At 40.4% G+C, this 20,954-nt stretch overlaps 1 protein-coding gene across 2 annotated transcripts in view; it reads left to right on the forward strand.

Moving 5' to 3' along the window:
- The first annotated feature begins 6,869 nt into the window (after positions 1–6,869).
- The window catches only part of DECR1 (2,4-dienoyl-CoA reductase 1), a 45,148-nt gene continuing 31,063 nt past the window's right edge, over positions 6,870–20,954 (forward strand). For both annotated transcript variants that reach the window (XR_013397334.1, XM_001085155.5), the window contains exon 1: positions 6,870–6,956. Coding sequence is in view for 1 of the 2 variants with exons in the window: in XM_001085155.5 (XP_001085155.1) it covers positions 6,888–6,956 (69 nt within the window). In the remaining variant the exon portion in view is untranslated. The remainder of the gene's footprint in view (positions 6,957–20,954) is intronic.

Consider the following 20,954-nt stretch of genomic DNA (forward strand, 5'->3'; position numbering starts at 1 on the left):
AAAGTAAGTTATTTTAACAAACGGAGTTAAAATAATTATCTTTCCATCCCTATTTCTGTCAAAATTCCTCTCATGTTGGATGATGTTGGAGTGGTCACCAGCAGTTTGGGTGTCTGCTAAATTGAATTGGGGAATTAATTTATTTCTTAGATCAATTCAGAAATACTTGTGTGGTTTGTGTCACTTCAGTATAGAGTTAATGCTAGTTGTCCCTCTGTGGGGCTGTCTTCCAGCAGACTGGATTATACTTTCTGCCCGCCTTGTGACGTGTACGTGCAGGGCCAGAGGTGGTACTGAAATGTAGAAGTGTCCAATGGTACCCAGCTCTGGAAGTAAATGGGAATTGGAGGAGAAGCAAAGTTTGAATTGTTTAAAGTGTATGAAGCCATAAGCTAGTACCAAATTACGTAAAACTGTTAGCAGAGGATATGGTTTCATGGATGCAGAGTCAAAACAGAAGTTTGTCCCTGTCATGAATAGTCACAATGTAGTGTTTACTATTAGGAATGCACCATGCTTTTTTTGGTATATGATAATAATTGCATGCAACAGAAATTTTTAGAAATTCTGTGTTGGCCAGATACAAATCTGTAGTGATTTAGCACTTGAACTCCCTATTCTCTCTATTAAAAATATACGTATAAAATCTTCAACAAAGGAAGAGGTGATCAAAGAGAATGCAGCCCCGAAATGTAGGCGGAAATTACAAATAGAGGCGTGTTACATATTTAAGTAATTTGAAACATTACCTTATATTTGTGTGAAATTTAGGATACTGTGAATTTTTTGGAATTTGTCATTTGTTATAATTTCTTTTTATATTCTAAGTTAATATTTATTTTTGCATCTAATTTTGTATTCTTTTTCTTAAATGACTTCCCAAAGTTTGTAAGCCTCAGATACCACCAAACTTGGATGCTTCCCTAATGGGAAGACCTGAATTAGTGTAGAAATCAAGGTAACTTTTCCTGAGAAAACAAAATTAAAGCTGACCCCTGATTATGGGGTCAGAGGCAGCCATACTAGGGTGATGATGTGAAAGTAGGGAGAGGAGGCGTGTGTGTGAGGGAAGCAGCCATTGCTGGAGTGTAGGAGTCTGCCAGGCACTAAGGCTGAACCATCAGATAGGAAATCAGAAGAATAGCACCAAAGGGAGAGATCTGTCCTCATGATCCAGTCACCTCCCACCAGGACCCAATTCCAACATTGGGGATTACAATTCGACATGAGGTTTGGGTAGGGACACAAATCCAAACCATATCACTAATGTTGCAACTTCTTCTTAGAAACAAGATGAACCCCACTTTTAGGCCTTTGGATTTCAGAAAATATTAAAAATTAAAAATAATGTAATCATTTTTTCTGTTGATATTCAAGACACGCTAGTAGTATCAATGTTCAACCATATATTCAAGGATGAAGGTAATATTTTATTTTATTTCAATTCCATTCTTAGCCCTATTCATCCCTCCATGATTGTGGGAATTGTGAGAAATTCAATCTTAGTCATCTTTAGTGCCCTGTCTCCTTTCTTCCCTTTCGGTATCATAAGAAGGACCCTAAGTCCTATACAGGCCTTTAGGGGAGGCCTCTCTGATTTTCAGTTCCTAGTGGTTATATTTTTCCTAACCGGTTTATTCCTTTGAGGTTCCAACCCTCTGCTTCTGTACCAAGCTTGGGGAACATAGTAAAACAGAACCCAGAGTCCAGGCTGCCTAAGTGTTTTATGTAGCTATTTCCCTCTGACAGATTGTACAGTGTGGGTGATGCAGTTTTGATGTGTGTCCCCACCCAAATTCCATATATTGAAATGTAATCCCTGGTGTTGGAGGTGGAGCCTAGTAGAAGGTGATTAGATCACAGGGGCAGGTTTCTCATGAATGGTTTAGCACTCACTATTCCACTTGGTACTATCTTTGCCATAGTGAGGGAATTCTCCTGAGATCTAGTCATTTAAAAGTGTGCCCCTTTGCCTTCCATGAGTGGAAGCTTCCTCAGGCCTCCCCAGAAGCAGATGCCACAGTGCTTCCTATACCGCCTGCAGAACCATGAGCCAATTAAACTTCTTTTCCTATAAATTACTCAGTCTTCAATATTTATTTATAGGAATGCAAGAATGGACTAATACGGGGGGTCTACCTAAAACTTTTGCAACCTTCTTTTTCATGTCTAGTGTATGGTTGTGGTAGACAGAGTTCTCAGATGGTCCCATTAGTCCAGTCCCTGGTATTCATGCTCTGTATAATTCCCTTCCCTTGAGTATGGATAGGAACTGTGACTCACTTCTAGTTAACAGTATGTGGCAAAGGTGAAAGAATTTTGCAGATGCAACTAAGATCCTGTGAAAGAAAAACAGAATATAGGGACTCTGCACTCACTATGCCATAAGGAAAGTTAAGCTTGGGAACTCAGTCACCAATACTGTCTTTTTGTTGTTGTTCCCAAACCAATAGCTGTAATTTCATAATCCCAGGACATAACATCATTTTGTCTACTCCCTCTTTTCACAAGTTTATTTTATCTTATGTAAAATGTAGATTTACTGAGGCTAATCAGAGTCTCAAAAGACTGGAACCATCTGCCTCACTGTCTACCCTCTTTTCCTTTTTTTTTTTTTTTTCTCCTGCTTGCTCTTCTTTTTTAAATAAAGAATTTCCCAAAACCCCCTTTGGAAAAAGCATAGGTTACAGATGCTTCTGTGAGTTGCATTTTTTTTCCCCAGACATGTCCTCAACCTTGGCTAAATGATCTCTAACCGACAGAGACCTGCCTCAGTCACTTTTTGGTTTGCAGTCCCAAGTCAGTTGATTTTATTTAATCAAAAGGAGATTAAGACTATTTTCAGTGGGCCTCACTTAATCTGATGATTGTCCTTAAAAGATGGGCTGGGGCCTCCCTGAGGTACAAAATTATCCTTGCTGGCTTGATGTAGTAAGCAGTCTACTGAGGAAGCCAGCATGGGAAGGGATGGAGGTGACTTCGAGAAGCCGAAGGCAACTCCAGCCAACATCCAGCAAAAATCTGGGGCTGTCAGTCATATGGCTATGAGGAAAATAATTCTGGAAACAATCTGGATGAGCTTGGGATCAGATCTTCTCCAGTTGGGACTCCAGATAAAAACAGCCCAGTTGACACCTTGATTGAAGTCTTCTGAGACCCAGAGCCAAGGATTCAGCTAAGCTGTGCTTAGACTCCTGACTCCTGTGAACTGTGAAATAATAAATGATTGTTTTAAGTTACTAATTGTGTTACTCCATTCTCACAATGCTATAAAGACATACCTCACACTGAGTAATTTATAAAGAAACGAGGTTTAATTGACTCACAGTTCTGTAGGCTATATAGAAAGTATGACTGGAGAGGCCTCAGGAAACTTACAATCATGGTGGAAGGCGAAGGGGAAGCAGGCTGTCTTACACAGCTGGAGCAGGAAGAACAGAGAGGGTGGGAAGTGCCACACACTTTTAAACAACTAGATTTCCTGAGAACTCTATCAGGAGAATAGCACCAAAGGGAGAAATCTGCCCCCATGATCCAGTCACCTCCCACCAGGCCCCAATTCCAACACTGGGGATTACAATTTGACATGAGGTTTGGGTAGGGATACAAATCCAAACCGTATCACTAATGTTGCAACTTCTTAGAAACAAGATGAACCCCACTTAAAATTTGGTTTGGAAGTCAAGAATGACAGTGCCCCTATACATATATCAAGAGCGTAGCAAAAGGTTTATTATTGATATATGCTCAAGGTTTTTTTTTTTTGGGAGGACAGAACAGGCCTCCTAAGTTAGTCTAAAAGTTATTTAAGAGAGCAAGTGTTCTGGGCTGAATTGTGTTACTTCTCCTTTCTCCCAGCCAAATATATACATTGAACTCTTAACCCCCAATACGTCAGAATGTGACTATATTTGGAGATAGAGTCTTTAGGGAGATAATTCCAGTTAAATTAGGTCATTGAGGGTGGGCCTTAATCCAACACGACTGGTGTTCTCATAAGAAGAGGCAATTTAGAAATTGAAAGGTGCACAGGAGGATCATGTAAAGACATAGGGAGAAGATGGTCCCACAGTGGCTCCACAAGAAACCAGCTCTGCTGACTTGTGGCCTCCAGAACTGTGAGGAAACAAATTTCCATTTAAGCCACCCAATCTGTGGTAGTTTTGTTCCTGGACCAAACTGAGGGTCAGCTGCTATTTCTTGCTGCCAGTAATGAGATGCCGATGAACTGGGGAGGAAGAAAGTTTTTATTTCTGTAACCAGTTACAGGCTTGGAAATTATCACCAGACCAACTCAAAATTACAAAGTTTTTCAGAGTTTATATACTTTCCAAGCTATATGTCTACATGTAAGTGTACATTCATCTAAAGACATAAGTGATTAACTTCTTTTAATCTATAACTAAGGTCTGAGTACTGAAGACCTTCCTCTGGAGCCTCAGTAAATTTACTTAGTCTAAATGGGTCTAGGTGCTGGGTGATTACCCTTATTTTGTCTCCTGCTAGATTACGGAGGTTTAGGGAGTTCCTTCAGTCCTCCAATAGACTTGTTTGTGGAGGCCTGGGGAGTTTCTTCAGGCCCCCAATAAAACTTGTTTAATCCTGAATGGGTCCTGTTAAGAATCCTTCATTATTTTGTCATGCTTTAAGTTTAAGGCCCAGGAAAGGTCTAGGAAAAACTGCTGATGGGCTTTTGTTACATCCCAGCCTTTGTATAAGGACATTGGTTTTTTTTTTTAGCTTTTAATATTTAACTTATCCACTCAGTCACTACTGAAACAGTTGTGATGGAGGCCTGCATTAGTGAAACCTGGCCTGCCACACTTTCTCGTGGCAGCCCTAGAAAACTAATATAGCAAGGAAAAAATGTTTTGGGGTTTTTATAATGGTTAGGGGATTGGGCTGGACAAACAGTTTCCACACACAAGAAAGGGCTTGGCTGCCAGAGCCAAAGGAGGGAGCGTCTGGGCTTTCTTATCGACTTGCCCAGATGCGGGAAACGGGAAGAACTATCAGCAATCAAACGTCAAAAAAGGGAGTCAGACTTTTATTGCAGCTAAGTTTGTGGTAAACACTATTTCAGGGCACCATCTAACTCCAACGATAGTGTCTGTGTCACTTTTCTTGAGGTCTTTTTCTGAAGCAAGCCCTGATGCTACTGTCACAGGCCAGAGTGCTGGGGAATCAATAGTCCTGGCCCTCAACCGTTGGCATGAGAGTTTGTGTGCTAATACCCCAGCTTCCTCATCCCTTGGATGGGATTTCTCTGAGGCGTGGGTTCTCCATTTCCACCCAGAGTTTCCCCTGTGGCATTAAGCTCTAGTAGCCCACTGCCAGACACCTGGATGACTTACCTGGGTTGCCTACCTTCTCTTCCCTGCTAGTGCTTCCCCAGGTTCTCAAATGGGTCACTTGCACTGGATACCGGCCTCAGAGTCTGCTTCAGGAAAATCAACACTGAGACAATGAATTAATACTGCTTTCAGGGCACTGTCGAGGCCTTCCAGCCAAAGGTAACCAGGGACAAATCTGCAGTTGACAAATAAACCAGTTGGGTTTATTATTTTTTTGCAGTGAAGGACACATGCCATGAAAAATTATAGGGTGTCTCAGTAAGAGGTGTTAGAATGTTAGAAAGAACTTCTTACAGGGTTTGGATTTCAAATGATTTAGGAGATGGCCTAAGGAAGTTGGGGTTCACTCTAGAATGGATGTTGTCAGAAAGGGCGGGCAATTCTGTGAGAATCTCAATAAATCTTACTTATAATGAAGGAAGATTAAGTCTATAGGTAGAATGAGGTTAAAGTTGTAATTGGAAAAGAAATAGCAACTCATTTTGGCCAAGAGACATTGTGTTTGGTGTTTTGTGGGTGGCACCATGAGTTGTTTTTGTTGGTGCTTAGAACTATGAAGTTGACTTGCTTTGCCTCACCTTATTATGATCGCAGAGCAACCTTGTCTGAATTGGTATTCTGTGTGAAGGTTTAAGTTTAATAGATTAGTATGATCTAGCTGTGAGTCCCGGGCCAGGTTCTGAATATCAAGGGCTGCCTTCTTTATCAGCATTTGGAAAATTCCAGCACGTAGTAAACACTCAGTATCATCTATCACCAGCCTGAGCCTGGGGCCTCACACCCGTCCTCTTTTATCTAAAATCCTGAATTAGCCATGAATATTCACATTTTACGAATGAGGAAAGAAATGTGATCTGAGCTAATGCCTTGTGTCAACAGGTATATTACACTAAGATGGAGAATGATATACTGAATCTGCGTTTGCCTTTAACGTGTGTATAACTTCGAGAAAAAAGCCAAGGTTGGGCGGCGGAGCCACGCTGCATCTCGGCGACAGGGGGCGGTGTGTCCTGCGAAAAGTCAAAACGCCGGCAGCTGGCCTTGGTGTTTTTCAGGCTCTTAGCCTTACGGAAATTACATCCAACATATTATTCTGATAATATGTGACTTGGCGCCACGCGGACTCCGCACTTAAACACGCACTTAAAGGATAAACATATACTACTGAAAAAGGTTTTCGCCCTTGGTGGGCAGTGTAGGGGACGCGCAGCTGCAATCTGCAAACCTTTGCAGGGCGCAGGGGTTCGTCCACCCGCTCAAGGACACAGAGACCTCCGTGCTCTGCTATACAAAGCACTCCCGGCCGGACCAGAGAGCAGGAGAGAGCATCGGCCAGGCAGAGCTAGGCGGCGCCCTCGGCCCGAACCTGAAGGTCAGGGCCGCGGGGCGTCCTCGCCGCCTGGGTCCCAGTCCCGGTCCCAGCTCCCGGCAGCCCAGGCAGCGATCCCAGCCGCAAGAACTTTGTTCTTTTTGTCCCGCCCCCTGCGCTGTACCGCCTTCGCCGCCTTCCGGCCCGAGTTCCGGAGAATCAACATGACGCTGCAGGCCAGGGTTTTCTTTGCTCTGGGGTCGCGGCTGCCCTGTGGCCTCGCTCCTCGGCGGGTAAGGCGGCCGGGGTCGCGGGACAGGGCGTCCCGACGCGCAAAAAGAGAGGACAGGGCGTCCCGGGGCCTCGGAGAGCGAGGACAAGGCGTCCCGGGCCTCGGGGAGCGAGGACAAGGCGTCCCGGGACGCAAAGAGAGAGGACAGAGCAACCCGGAGCGCGGAAGAGAGGACAGGACGTCTCGGGGCGCAAGAGAAAGGGCAGGAGGTCTTGGGGCACAAAGAGAGGACCCGGCGTCCCAGGGGCTCAGGGAGCTAGGACAGGGCGTTTTGGGGCGCAGAGAGAGGGCCACCAGGTCCCGGGGCGAAGGGCAATGCCAGGAGTGAGCACCGGGGCCCAGGTCGTATTCCACTCTCAGATGAAGCCCTGATGTGTGTAGGGGAATAGGGAAGACACGTGATTTTCGAAGTTTTCACAGTTCTGCAAGTTTCCAACTTGTGTGTAAATAGGTAGGAAGAGGTAGGGAAGAATATGGCCCTCGCCCGTCCATTAAGGGGTGAGAGAGGGACCAGGCCGAGCGAGCACTGGTCTTTGACGTAGTTTGTTATGAGGAAAGCCCATCTATGTGTTATGGAATTAAACACTAATACAAACAAATTCTCATAAAAATGAAACAAAAACAAAACCCCAGCTGTTTATAGACTCACCTTCCCAGATGTATAGCTGGGAGAGGTCCGTCTCACCCTGGCTTCCCCCCCTCTCTCGCCTACACTCCTGTCAGCATGTCTCCATTGCACCCATAATGGAAATAAAATACTGCGAGTGAAAACAGGAAGAGGAAAGAGAAACAAAAACAAACAAACAAAAACAATATCCAAGACAAGCCCTCCGCACATCTAAATTACAAAATTGTGATAAGTAAACTGAAAAGCACGTTTTCTTTAGCCAGGCAGAAAAATTAATACCTCAACTGTGAAAAAACTTCTTTTGATTTGATAGAATAGACAGCCATGGTGTTCTTTTTCAAAAAATATGGGCAGCAGTAGTTCCAAATAGGAATACAAAGAATTAGTATGGTGGTTCCCTCAAGTAAGAGATCTTTCTTTTAAAAAGTGAGATTTGTTCAGGGTTAGGTGTTTGCTGAGTTTTGTTTTTTTTTTTTCCTCCCTGTGAAAACTGGGTTATAGATCATTTTAAAGGAAGCCTATATTTTCTGATTCTTTCTCAGAGACATTTCTCATTTGAAACCTGCAACAGCTCTGTGATGTCTTCAGAGATTTTATTTTTTAACACACATCATTAGGATTGTAGTAATAAGGTCACACAGACCTTATCCGAGCTCTTCTGACACCATTAGACAATACAGTTTGAGAGGGAGAAAATGAATTCATTTAAAACTTAATTGTAATCTGACAATTTTGAAATTTCTTTGCGGAAAAAAAAAGTGGCAGTTTTGAGGATCGAGGTTGGGAGGCAAGAGAGGCACCTGTTAGTGTGGTTTGTCCCCTTCCTAGCACATGTAGCCTCAAGTTTGAATTCCTGGGAGAAGAGAAGTGTTTACATCTGTGAAGTGGGAGGTTGTTCCAGGGAACATCATGTTTTCGTGGGCAAATACAAGTTGTTATAATTAAAACCCCTAATTTGAATATTTTTGTTACCAAGAACCAAGGCAAATGTTTCATTTGTTTTAAAACCTATTTGTGAATTGCTCTATTAAATTGTGCTGCTGACGAGTAGACCTCATTTCAATTTAATAAGTATTTATTGAGGACTGGCTTTGTGTCTGGCCCTGTGCTATGCCCTGAGACTCAAGATATAAAAAATATGAGCCCTGCTCTCAACTGCTGTCAAGTTGCTCTCAGTTCTATTGAGGAAAACATTCAGTCATTCAGTTGTTTATGAGGAAACACTAATTAATTAAATACCTACTAAGTGTTGGGCATTCTTTGGCAATTTGTGGTTGAAAGACATTCCTACCTTCAATGCAGTATAGTCTCATATATGTTTTTTAAGCCACAAGTAATAACGAATGAGTAGGCCTTAAAATCAATTTAATGGAGCAAAACAGCCCTTTGGGAGGCTGAGGCGGGCAGATCATGAGATCAAGAGATCAAGACCATCCTGGCCAACATGGTGAAACCCTGTCTCTACTAAAAATACAAAAGTTAGCTGGGCGTGGTGGTGTATGACTGTAGTCCCAGCTACTTGGGAGGCTGAGGCGGGAGAATCGCTTGAACCCAGGAGGCGGAGGTTGCAGTGAGCTGAGATTGCGCTACTGCACTCCAACCTGGCGATAGAGTGAGACTCCATCTCAAAAAAAAAAAAAAATTGGAATAGAATAGGGTATATCTAAATTCATCTCATGTAGTAAGGTTGTTTATTTTGTTTTATATTTTTATATATTATTTTTTATTTTTACATATAATTTATATATATTTATGTAATAAAATATATATTTTATTTTATATATTATTACTTATATATCTCAAAGAGTGAGACTCCATCTCAAAAAAAAAAAAAGTAGTAACTATCAAGAATAAAATCACTATTTTTAGAAAAATGGTTCCTGGCCTCTATTATTCAGCAATACAGTTAAAAAAACAAAGTAACATATGACCTCAAACTGGCCACCCAGGATTAACTAGGTTTAACATTTGGTGAACATCATTCCAGGCATCTGTTCTGGTAAAAGGATGGATAGGCATAATTTTACTTGGATGTCACATTTTCCCTTAGAGTGTAGTCAACTTTGTTTCATTGCTTTCTCATGATGAATATTGTCTTGGAGCAGTATAAAACCAGCTAGATGTGTTTTCTATATATATTTTTTAAAATCTGGAAGCCTAAGTATTTCTTTATTCAGTGTAAAATTCTGGAATATAAGCTGTATGCAGGCAAATATTTTCTTCTGTTTTGTTCACTGTTTATACCTAGAACAGTGCTTGGCATAGAGTAAACATGTAACAAGTATCTGTTACATGAATGAATATGTGTACTGTGTTGCTATGAACATGCGTATGTTGCTATATAAAACAGATTTCTTGCTATGTTTCACAGTCAAAGAAATCTGAAAAATGGTACTCTAGTGAGTCACCAGCAGACATCAATAGACTGTGAAGATGCAGATGTGTATTATAATGCGTATATGACCCAAACTGCATACCTAGAGGAGGCAAGGTAGGCTTCATGGAGGAGGTGGCCCCAGTAGCCTACTGTTAAACCAGGAGATGGAATTTGTGTGGTCCCAATGGCAATACAGACCTAAGGAATAGCATGTATTAAGAAGTGAAGGAGTGGCTTATTTATAAAAATTCAAGTGGTTTGGTATTGTGGAGTTGGTGAAGTATGGGAACAGAGAAGCGTGTGGAGATGAGATCAGTCAGGTTGCTGGGGGACAGTGCATGGTGGGCTTTTCTTATTTATGTAGAAAATTGAGCATTTACTTTTTGCTAGGCACCTTACTAGGGATATGAGGGTGAGAAGAAGAGCTGATCCCTGCTGTCAGGAAGCTTAGAGTCCAATGGTGTTATGGTGTGATGTGCTGCATGTTAGGTTGGGTGTTCTTGCTTTTGGGGGGGATCCCAAATAAATAGCATCCGTTTTTTTCCAGTCTGAAAAATGAGTAAAGGTGGAAGCCAAAGTATCACTTTTATTGTGGTTTGTGAGAGGCAGCTGGGCCCATCAGCTGCATCTCCCGAAGTAGGCAGACTTACATAACTCTGGAGGAAGGCCGAATATTGCCCTCTGAAGGCAGCTGGCTCCCAAGAGGGAGACCAAGGAGGACTGTTCATACCCAACGATCCTGTCAAAATTTACCGGTCATATCAACTGTCTCTGCAGGGACAGATTGTACCTCAGTTTGTGTTGTTATAAAGGAACACCTGAGGCTGGGTAATTTATAAAGAAAAAGGTTTGTTTGGCTCATGATTCTGATGCCTGGACAAGTTCAAGACTGAGCATCTGCATCTGGTGATGGCCTAAGGCTGCTTGCACTTGTGGCAGAAGGTGAAGGGGAACTGGAGTTTGCAGAGATGGAAGTAAGAGGGTCTTGGGAGGTGCCAGGTTCTTTCCCAGCCTGCTTTAGTGGGAACTAAGAGTGCAGACTCACTTGCCACTCCCAGGATGAGGATGGTACTATGACGTTCGTGATGGATCTGCCCCCATAACCGAGGCACCTCCTATTAGTCCCCACCTCCAACATTGGGGATCACATTTCAACATGAGGTTTCAAGGGACAAGCATCCAAACGTCCCTAGCAGGTTGACTGGAGTTGTACTACCTGAGCTTCTCTCAGTAGGGAGATGTCAGGACTGGGGAAGAAGCATCTCCTGCTCGTGGGGGAAGTATGTCCAGTTTTATGAGAGTGTTGTTGTTTGGTATATATCAAAGCTGAGACCTGAAGGATGAGTAGGAGTTAGCCAAAGGGAGAGATGTAAGAATGTTTTAGACAGGAGAGTAGTCTATGTGAAGGCCCAGCATGGAGGTTATCAGTAGAGAGCAGGGAGGCAGGAGGTGAGAGACAGCTTAGTGAGCAGCCTGTCAGCTGTGTTAAGGAGTTAACACTTTGTCCTGAGGGATGGGAGTGGAGACAAACGGCCAAACCCTGAGTAATCCTCTCATCTGATGAGAGGTGATCGTGACCTCAACAAGGGCATGCATTGGGTTTGGAGACACTCAAAGTTGAGTGATATTTGGGAGGTAAAATCAGAGGCCTTGGTGATTGGTTGGTGGTGAGGATGCGAGATAGGGCTGAGCTCAGAGTTGACATGTTGCCATCAAAATTGTGAGCAGAAATACAATATCCTCAGGTAAGACTGGAAGTAGGGAGACCAAACATCAAAACACCAGTGATGAGGGTCTGAACTGAGTGTAGCATTAGAGCTACTGGGGACTAAAATGAACTGGGCTTGGTTTGAATGTATGGGGCAAGACGAAGCCCAGATTTCCGTCTTTGGCCCCTGAACTAAGGACAATGCCACTCTCTTGAGTGAGGACATTAAGTGGGGACTGGAAGGAGAAGAGGAGTAAGTGACATCATTCTTGAAATGTCAGTAGGATCTGGGACTCCTCAAGTGGTATATAGATAATTAAGCTACAGAGGTGGAGGAGAGAATGTTAATTCTCCCTGGGAGTGTTAGGGAAGGCACCAGAGCTCTCACAGCTGGGTTTCAATGATGAATGTTGGGTGACGATAGGGAGCAATTTGTGTAAAGACAGGGAGGTAGGAAAGAGTTGGTGTTTGGGGAACCCTGAGTACTTTGTTTTCCTGAGTGTAAATTTCAGGGGAGATGAGGCAGGAGAGAGGGGCAGGAGCTAGGTCGTGAAGACATAGCTGTGGGGAGCAAAGGAATCTGGATGTTCTGCAGCTACCAGGAGCCGTTAGAAGATCTTAGGAGAGACGTAACATGAGCCCGTTGATAGTCATCTGGAGATCAGTTAAAAGATGACATAGAGTAGGCCCTCAATGTTTGTGAATATTGTGAGTTTGGGGTTTGAAATCAGGTGGTGGATAGAGAGGGACACTGGGGAGGTAAAAGGCATGGGGCTTAGAGATGGATGGGATGTATCAGGTGAAGAGGAGGAGAGGGAGTCACCGAGGTGGGGCAGGGCAGGGCAGGCGGTGGGGGTGGGGTTAGTGGATGAATCTTGGCCTTGTAGCTTAAGTATGCATCTGAAGAAATTTCAAACAAACTTCCTGCCCAAACTAAAAAGCTAACTTTATAGTATTACCAAAAAAAATCTAGATCTCAGATATCTCCCAAAGGTCATGATAATGACATCAAAAGAGGAGGGAATTTAAAGCTATCCAGAGTTTCTTATAGCCCATGGTAGAAAGCATGCCATTGATGTTTAGCAACTTTTAGTTTTTGCAGAAAATTCTAGGTAGAAAATGATCAGCATTCTCAGCTGTCCACAGCTCTTTCTAAGTTGATGAATCATTCTGAGATCGAAGTGCCAGGGTAATGATAAATAAGTCTAGAATAAAAAGTCAACTGCACTTTGATCCCTTGCAGTCTGGGAAACTCTCACACTGCATTGTAACATGAAAGCAGTGATAGAACTGTAGGCTTTCATAATTGCTGGAATGATGAAATGATGTTGCCATTTACCTTTAGCCCTGATTTATTCTCTGTGCTTCAAAACAATATTTCCTACTGCAGCTTAGATATCTCTACCTGACTATTCCAGAAGCATCCCAGGTGCAGCATTTCTAATGCAAAACTCATTATCCTCAGTGCTGCAACTTGGTCTTCTCATGCCAACCCAGTCATTTCAGTTACAGCATTACTCTGCATGTAGTCACTTAAAACTGGAACTAAGTTACCTTCTGCAGCTCTCACCTTACCAGGTCTGGCTGGTTGGCTTCTGGGTTCAGGCTAATTTACATTTTAAATGTGTGTGGAATGTGTTGTCTTCTCTTAATTTCTGCTGCCCTTAGTGTCTCTCACCTAGACTAATGACTTCTGTCTGATGGGGTCTCCATTTCCTTTTTTCTGGCTCACAGTTAAATCTTAATTTTTCTAGAACACAAAGGCAGTGCAGATGTAACAGGGATATTGAGGTAAAGGTGAGAGGTAGAAAAATCTCTCTCAGTTCTTTTCAGTAAACAGGAGACCTGTTTATATGCTTTTAATGAAATAGGCAAAAATGTGATAAAATAGATCAAGAACAAAAGCCCAAGCTCATGTTGTTGGGCATGAGGCAAGAAGAAATCATGGATCTAGTGGATATCCTGAATACCCTGACTTGATCATTGTACATTCTATGCATGGAATAAAATATCACGTGTACCCCACGAATAGGTAAAAATGTTATGTATTAATAAAACCTTAAAAAAAGGAGAAATAATTGGACCAGGCAGTATTAGGTACAGTGGTAACTCATTACATCCTCATTTATGGGGACCTTTGTTCTTGCAAGCAGTTTTATTTGCTAACTTCCCACCAGTTCACATGATAGCATCCTGGGCTAAGCATCACCATCTCTTGCCTGGCCTGTTATACAAGTGTCCTAATAGTTTCCCTGCTTCCAACCTTGCCCTCTACACTCCATGGCAGCCAGAACAATCCCTTAAAACTTCAGGCAGATCATGTCCCTTCTCTCCTCAAAACTTAGAAGATGTTTCCCACTTGACTCAGAGTAAAAGCCTGAGTCTCCACAGTGGCTGACTCAGCCTGAATGGTCCAGTCCCCTTTACCTCACTGACCTCTTCTCCTGCCCCTGTCTCCCTCCTTCCTTCTTCTGCAGCCACACTGGCTTCCTGACTATTACCCCATCCATGAGCATGCCCCCTGCTTAGGGCCTTTGCTCCCAATCCCTTTTGCCTAAAACCCTATGATTCATTCTTCTCCTTCACGTCTTTGCTCCAATGTCACCTTCTCAATGAGGCCTTTGCTGATGACTCTATTTAAAGTAGCAATGCTCTATCCCTAATGGCTGCCTTATTTTTTCCCCACACCACATACCAACTTTTAATATACTACATATTTAACTTAATTTCTGTATCCCTCATTCCCTCAAGGATAATCTTGCTGAGAATAGAATATTGTGTCTTTTTTTTTTTTTTTGCTGCTGTACTGCCATGCCTAGAACAGTGCCTGGAGTGTAATATATGCTCAATAAACACTTGCTTAAAATGAATAAATGAATAAACTCTATATCCATCATAATGTCATGTTTATCCCTAATACTTTTTCATGTAAGCAAATTCTCAAAACAAACTCTTTGCAAGAGCAGAGATTCTAATTTTTGGTTTAAGAAAGATTGTCATTATAGTTTTGGTTAACATGCTAGGGGATCAATAAGAGATGACTCAAATCAGAGGCAGGCAGGAGTGAAGACCCTAGCTGAAAATTTCAAATTGCCTCTTAGCTCTGTGATTTCATCTGTTTTTATTTTGTAGTATCGGGGAAGCATCTGTTCAGTCTGCATCTAACTGCAGACAGATAGGTACTGTAATAAAATGAGATGTACACCCTAGAGCATAGAGCACCGACATTTTCAAGGACTCATGTTCACTGATATAAAATGTATCATTACTCAAAAATGTAATGTCTGTCTTGCTCCTGGCAACTGCATAATTCAGCTTAGCCATTGGAGCTTGGAGTCCAGCTAGGCAGTTTCTTTTATATTTGTTCAGCCTTACCTTCATGTTGCTGTGGCAACAAGATCTGTCCTTTGCAGAAGCTGAGAATATCAGTGGCCTCTGTTCAGTGCCCTGCTATAAGTTAAGGAGCAGGCAGATGTGCTTAAGCAATCTACACAGTCATAGAGCATGAGTTAACAAGGCCTTTGACAAACATTCAGTGTGGTAGTCAGTTATTTTAATGTCTGCAGGGCAACTATTGGCATTTGGGGTGAGACAGTTCTTCATTCTGCAAGACTGTCCTTTTTTGCACTGGAACATCCAGTAGAACATTCCACCTAACTATCCCTTGTATTTGCAGATGCCTCCATCTAAGGACCACATACACTCTGCTGAAGTGGCAGTGGTCTGGCCGTTGGAAAGAATGCATGCATGGCACAGAAAAGTGCCTTCTAGCAATCGGACAAAATAAATTGGGAAGTAGTTATGGAAGGCTTCCTGTGTTGAGGGAGTACATAAGGTGTTTTGGGAATGCAGATGTACATTTGTCAAACTCATGCTTTGAAAAATACGGTTGTCCAGTGTTTACCATGCTGACATTTTAATATGACAGTTAAGTCCCAGTCTGCAAAACTCTTATGTGAATCTGAGTTGGAGTAAATTTGATCTCAAAAATACTCATTCAGCCTGAACCAACAGATACTTAGAAGCTCTAAGAAAATAGATATGGAAATATTTCATTATTTTTATAAATATAGTTCACACTTTAGTGTTTAATATAGAGTAGTTATGCTTCAAGTAAGGTATATGTCCTTATCATGAAATTGATTCTATGCCATTTTTTTTCTTGCTCTGTTTTCTTCTACGCACTTCTCATATTGTGTGCTTGCCTATATGATTCAATTTTGTGTTAGCTATTGTTAATGAAAAAAAAATTTATGAACATGTTGAACATTCAAGCAATATAAAAGGATATGCAGTGACAGTGTCATAAGGTTATTATTACTATGGTTATTACTATGAATAGTTTCTTGTGGATACTTCTGACGGTTTTTGTGCATATGTCAACATATGTATGAATATATCCTCATTTTAAAAAACCATACGAATGGGAGCATGTTACATGCATTTCTCTACCTTGAGTTTTACACTTAACACATAATGTCTCACATTGTTGGTATCCAACAAATACTTATTGAATAATTAAAAAATGATACATCTATAGCAATGTTTACAGTCAGCATATACATTCTAGCTCCTTCTTTTGGTAGATAATAGATTCATATAACAGTATTTTGTAGTATAGATGTGCTCTAATTCATTGGCTATGTCCCCTAAGGAAACACACATAGATTGTTTTGTAGTCTTTCTATTACAAACAATGTTTTATTGAATCTCTTTGGCTATTTTGAGTCTCTTGCATTTTCATACCAATTTTAGGATAAGCTTGTCGACATTCACAAAAAGCTGATTAGGATTTCGATAGGGATTTTGTTGAATCTGTGTGTCAATTTAGGAAGTACTGTCCTCTTAACAAAATTAAGCTTTCCAATCCATTAACATAGAATGTCTTTTTATTTGCTTAGGTCTTCAATTTCTTAATGATGTTTTGTAGTTTTCAATTTATAAGTCTTGTACTTCTTTTATTAAATGTATTAGTATTCTTTTCAATATGATTATAAACAGAATTGTTAATTTCATTTTCATCTTAATGTATATCTTTGATCATAGCTACTTTTCCCCCTGCTTCTTTCCCAGATGAATGAGTATATATATATTTTAGATAAATTCCTGCATGGGGGTTTGCTGAGTCAAAGAGTATTTGTATCTAACATTTAAAAAAGTGTTGCCAGATTGGCCTCCTAAGAAGTTGCCAGAATTCTTATCAACAGGTTGTAAGGGTGGCTTTAATCAGCTGTTTCTTGTATTATATATGATAAAATTTGAACCTTACTGGTCTAGTAAGAGAAAAATTGTGTCTCCTTTTGTTTAAATATGCTTATTTAGTTATAAATATGGTTGTATATTTGTTTTTTGTTTGTGTGGAGTACCTTTCTAAGCCCTTTGTCCAGTTTTTCTATTTGCAGGTAACTCAATACTTAACATAGATTGATTTAGATTTTCTTTTCTTTTCTTTTCTTTTTTTTTTTAAGAGGGAGTCTTGCTGTGTTGCCCAGGCTGGAGTGCAGTGGCACGATCTTGGCTCACTGCAACCTCCGCCATCTGGGTTTAAGAAATTCTCCTGCCTCAGCCTCTGGAATAGCTGGGACTACAGGCGCATGCCACCACGCCCGGCTAATTTTTGTACTTTTAGTAGAGATGGGGTTTTACCATGTTGGCCAGGTTGGTCTCAAACTCCTGACCTCAGGTGGTCCACCTGCCTCAGCCTCCCAAAGTGGTGGGATTACAGGCGTTAGCTACCGCGCCCAGCCTGATGATTTAGATTTTCTATTCTTGGGATGGCCAACCAAATGTTACATTCAGTAAGACAAGCATTTACCGAATGCCTAATTGGTGCCAGAAATTGTACTGTAGTGATGAATATAAGGTAGTGTCCCTGGCTTCCTGAGCATCCTGATACGTTGATATGAATTGCGGCAACTCCTTAGCAGGCCAATTTGGAAGCCTTCCATTTGCCTGTTTTTAATAGGGTGCCATTTAAAAAGTGTTGACAGAGATATTGACAATGTTGTCTGGTTTTGAAGGCCAATTCTGCTGGGTTGAGAAAGACAGTGGTTGGTTCAGGTCAATGAGAAAGCAGGAGCAAAGGCCAGATGGTGAAAGCAGTTGACAAGTTTTTGGAATGCTGAGGGCTTGGTAAGTGTAGAGTTTACTTCTACATGGCAGACCAATCATGAGGTGGGGCTAGGAAAGTATTAATACATTGGCATCATATTGTCCGGTGGCTTGAATGCCATGCTCAAGAGTTTGATTTTTGTCTTTTTGACTTTGGAAGGCATCCATGTTTTTGAGGAATGGAATTTTAATGTGGAGGACCCATCCATAATGATGATGACGATGATGATGGCGATGATAAATAGCTAAACTAAGTGCTCAAAAGATAATTCATTTAGCCTCACAACTCCCATATGAGAGTCTGTTATTTTATGAATTTTATATATTTGAAACTGGATCTTCTTAATAATGTACCTAACACATTAAACAATTATTTTTGTAGAAATTTCTTTTACATGAAATTTAGTTATGGTGCCAAAAAAAAAAAAAAAAAGCCTTGCCTCCTCTTTCGTTTTTTTTGTTTGTTTGTTTTAGTTTCTTGTGTGTTACTTAGACTAGGCATCTAGGAGTCACATACTCAGATGCCTGAAGTCCTTGAAGGCCCTGTTTATGAAAGGCCACCCAGTGAAAAGGGCTCACTTTTCCTGTGTGAGTCAGGGCTGGGCAGAGCTCAGGCCTTGTCTCAGCAGGGCTGTCGTAGTCGTACTTAATCATGTGGGAAGGTGTGCCCAAGTGTTGGTAGAGCTTCTGACTTTTATGTGAATTCTTCCATTATCTAAATGTTGGCTCAAGTTTTAAAAAATTTGGGCAGGATAACAAAACATATTTGGCCTAGAATCACTAATCTACTTCTGTTTGTGATACCCTAGACATTTTAGATTAGCCAAATTATACCTAAGTAATTTATGTATATATCTCATGGATATACAGTCCTTATCCTTGAGGGGAAGGTGCAGTGTCAGGACTCTCGGAATTGCCATTTTGAAGATTAAAAGTGTGATCATGTCTTATTAGTTTAGATGCTGTAATTTTGGAATACATGAAGGAGGAAGCTATTGTTTATATGATGTGGGAGAGGGATGAGTATGGTGAGGAAGGTGGGTGATAGCTAATTTTTTGTGGGAGAGATTTAGAGCTTGTAACAAAAATAATTCTGTATTGCCAAAGTTGGAAGACTCTAGAAAGTTTTAAGAATTTTAGGTCACTAAAGATCTCCAGAGAATCAATCTTGATATGAAAGGTATTATTTACATTTTTGAAAAAAACTTATTTCTCTAAAAACCATAAAGCAGGACTTGAAAATCTTTAAAAGCCTGTTTGGTATCCACTTTTTATAATTCAAAAAAGTCCAATCAAAATACTGTTTCAGGTTATTAAGGATGCTTCTTTGTAGAAACAGGGGATTGAGTATGATGTGACCCTGTGACATCTGATCATCTCAGTGGGTCTTAATGTTGAAATGAACATCTTCCTTTTAGGCAGAGAAGATGGCTTGAATTTATATTAACACATATGCTGTGTATTGTTAGGGGGTAATGAGAATTAAAATAGCTTATCAATTTCTTCACTTTGGTGGGGAAGTGGAATCATAAAGTTAGTATTGATCAGATCATATAAGAAAAAAAGTGCTACGTAATAACCTGTTACATTGTAGACACTAGGAATTATTTTTATCACATGTGACATTTTTACCTTTATATCCTTTTCTCTACTGGTGAGGAGGTTGAGGAAATGTTTTAAAATAAATTTAAAAATAAAGTTTGTATGCAAATATCTTGTTTAATTATTTTCATGAAGTCCCACATCAAATCCCCTATACACATTAACATTAAAAAGTTAAAAATTATGGTAAAGCCTTCAGAAAATTAGAATACTTTTTTCATTATTATTAACGACAAATTTACCATTCTATTTGAGTAAACTTGTTGATTCATCATCTTAATGTAATAGTTCTGAAGGCAGGTGGCAGCCTTAAGGAAAACTGCCACTTATGTAGAAAAAGATTATTGTGGAGTTGCTTGGATTACTGTGCTTTGGCAAAAGGATATGAAAAGAAAATGCTTTGTCAATATGAAGCTAAAATAAATATGATGACTATGGAGCATAACAAGATTTACAAATGTATCTTCAATTATTTTATACATGATCTCAAATTTTGTCTTTCAGTAAGTTTTTTTCTGCTTATAAAGATCTAATCATACTTACTGGATAGATTTGGAAAGTACTAAAAGCCAATCAAACAAACAAACAAACAAAGCAAATAATTATCTATAATCTCATCACTTAGCCATAACTGTAAACTAATGGGTGGCCTGTGAAGTCAGATACTGGATTTAAGTCTTTATTCCCTATTATTATTTATTTTTAAAAGTTAGCTACTTGACCTTTCTGTGCTTCAATTTTTTTCATCTATAAAATAGGAGTAACAATAGAATTTACCTTATAGAGCTGTTTTGAGGACTGTATGGTAAATATTGAATCTACTACTTACTGTTGTTATTTCCTTCTAGTCTTTTTTTCTAAGCATATATTTTTATTTGTAGTTAAAAAATACCGTATATTTGTTTCTTTTTTTTTTTTCATTTAACATCACATTATAAACATTTTCTTGTGCAGTTTCCAGTTGATGAACAGCCTCGTTCTAAATCATTGACCACATTTTCTTATTCTTTCCTTAGGATAAATTTCAAGATATCCTGAATCAACTGATGACAGTCTATTTAGCTTACAGGAATACTCTGGAAGGAAATGGCAGCTTCTGGAGTTTTAACTGGAGTTTTAATCTTGCCACCATAACCTAATGGAATATCACATAACCTCCCTGGTGTGATCATTAAGCTTAGCAGGATCTCAGAGAATAGACAGAGGAATATGCAAGCTGGTTATCAGAGAAGGCTCTGGAGCCTGTCAGTCTGTGTTTGAACCGTGGTTCTGCAACTTTGGCAATATATATATTTTTTATCACTCTGAGCCCTTTCTATACAACAGGATAAAACTAATACCTATTTCCTGTGGTTGTTGGGAAGATTAAATAGTTTGATATGTAATCCTGGCAGGTGGTAACCACTTAATGAATGTTAGCTCCTATTGTTCATTATATTAAATACCTAAAGTTTGTTTTATGATTAAATGTGAGAGAATGGCAGTGATGTTTGCATGTAATGTAAGTACAAGCTGTTACATATAAAATAGGGCAATACAAATATTTTTGACTCTGAAATGTATTGATTTTTCC

Source organism: Macaca mulatta, chromosome 8 (genome assembly GCF_049350105.2).
Source record: "Macaca mulatta isolate MMU2019108-1 chromosome 8, T2T-MMU8v2.0, whole genome shotgun sequence".
NCBI classification, from domain to species: domain Eukaryota; kingdom Metazoa; phylum Chordata; class Mammalia; order Primates; family Cercopithecidae; genus Macaca; species Macaca mulatta.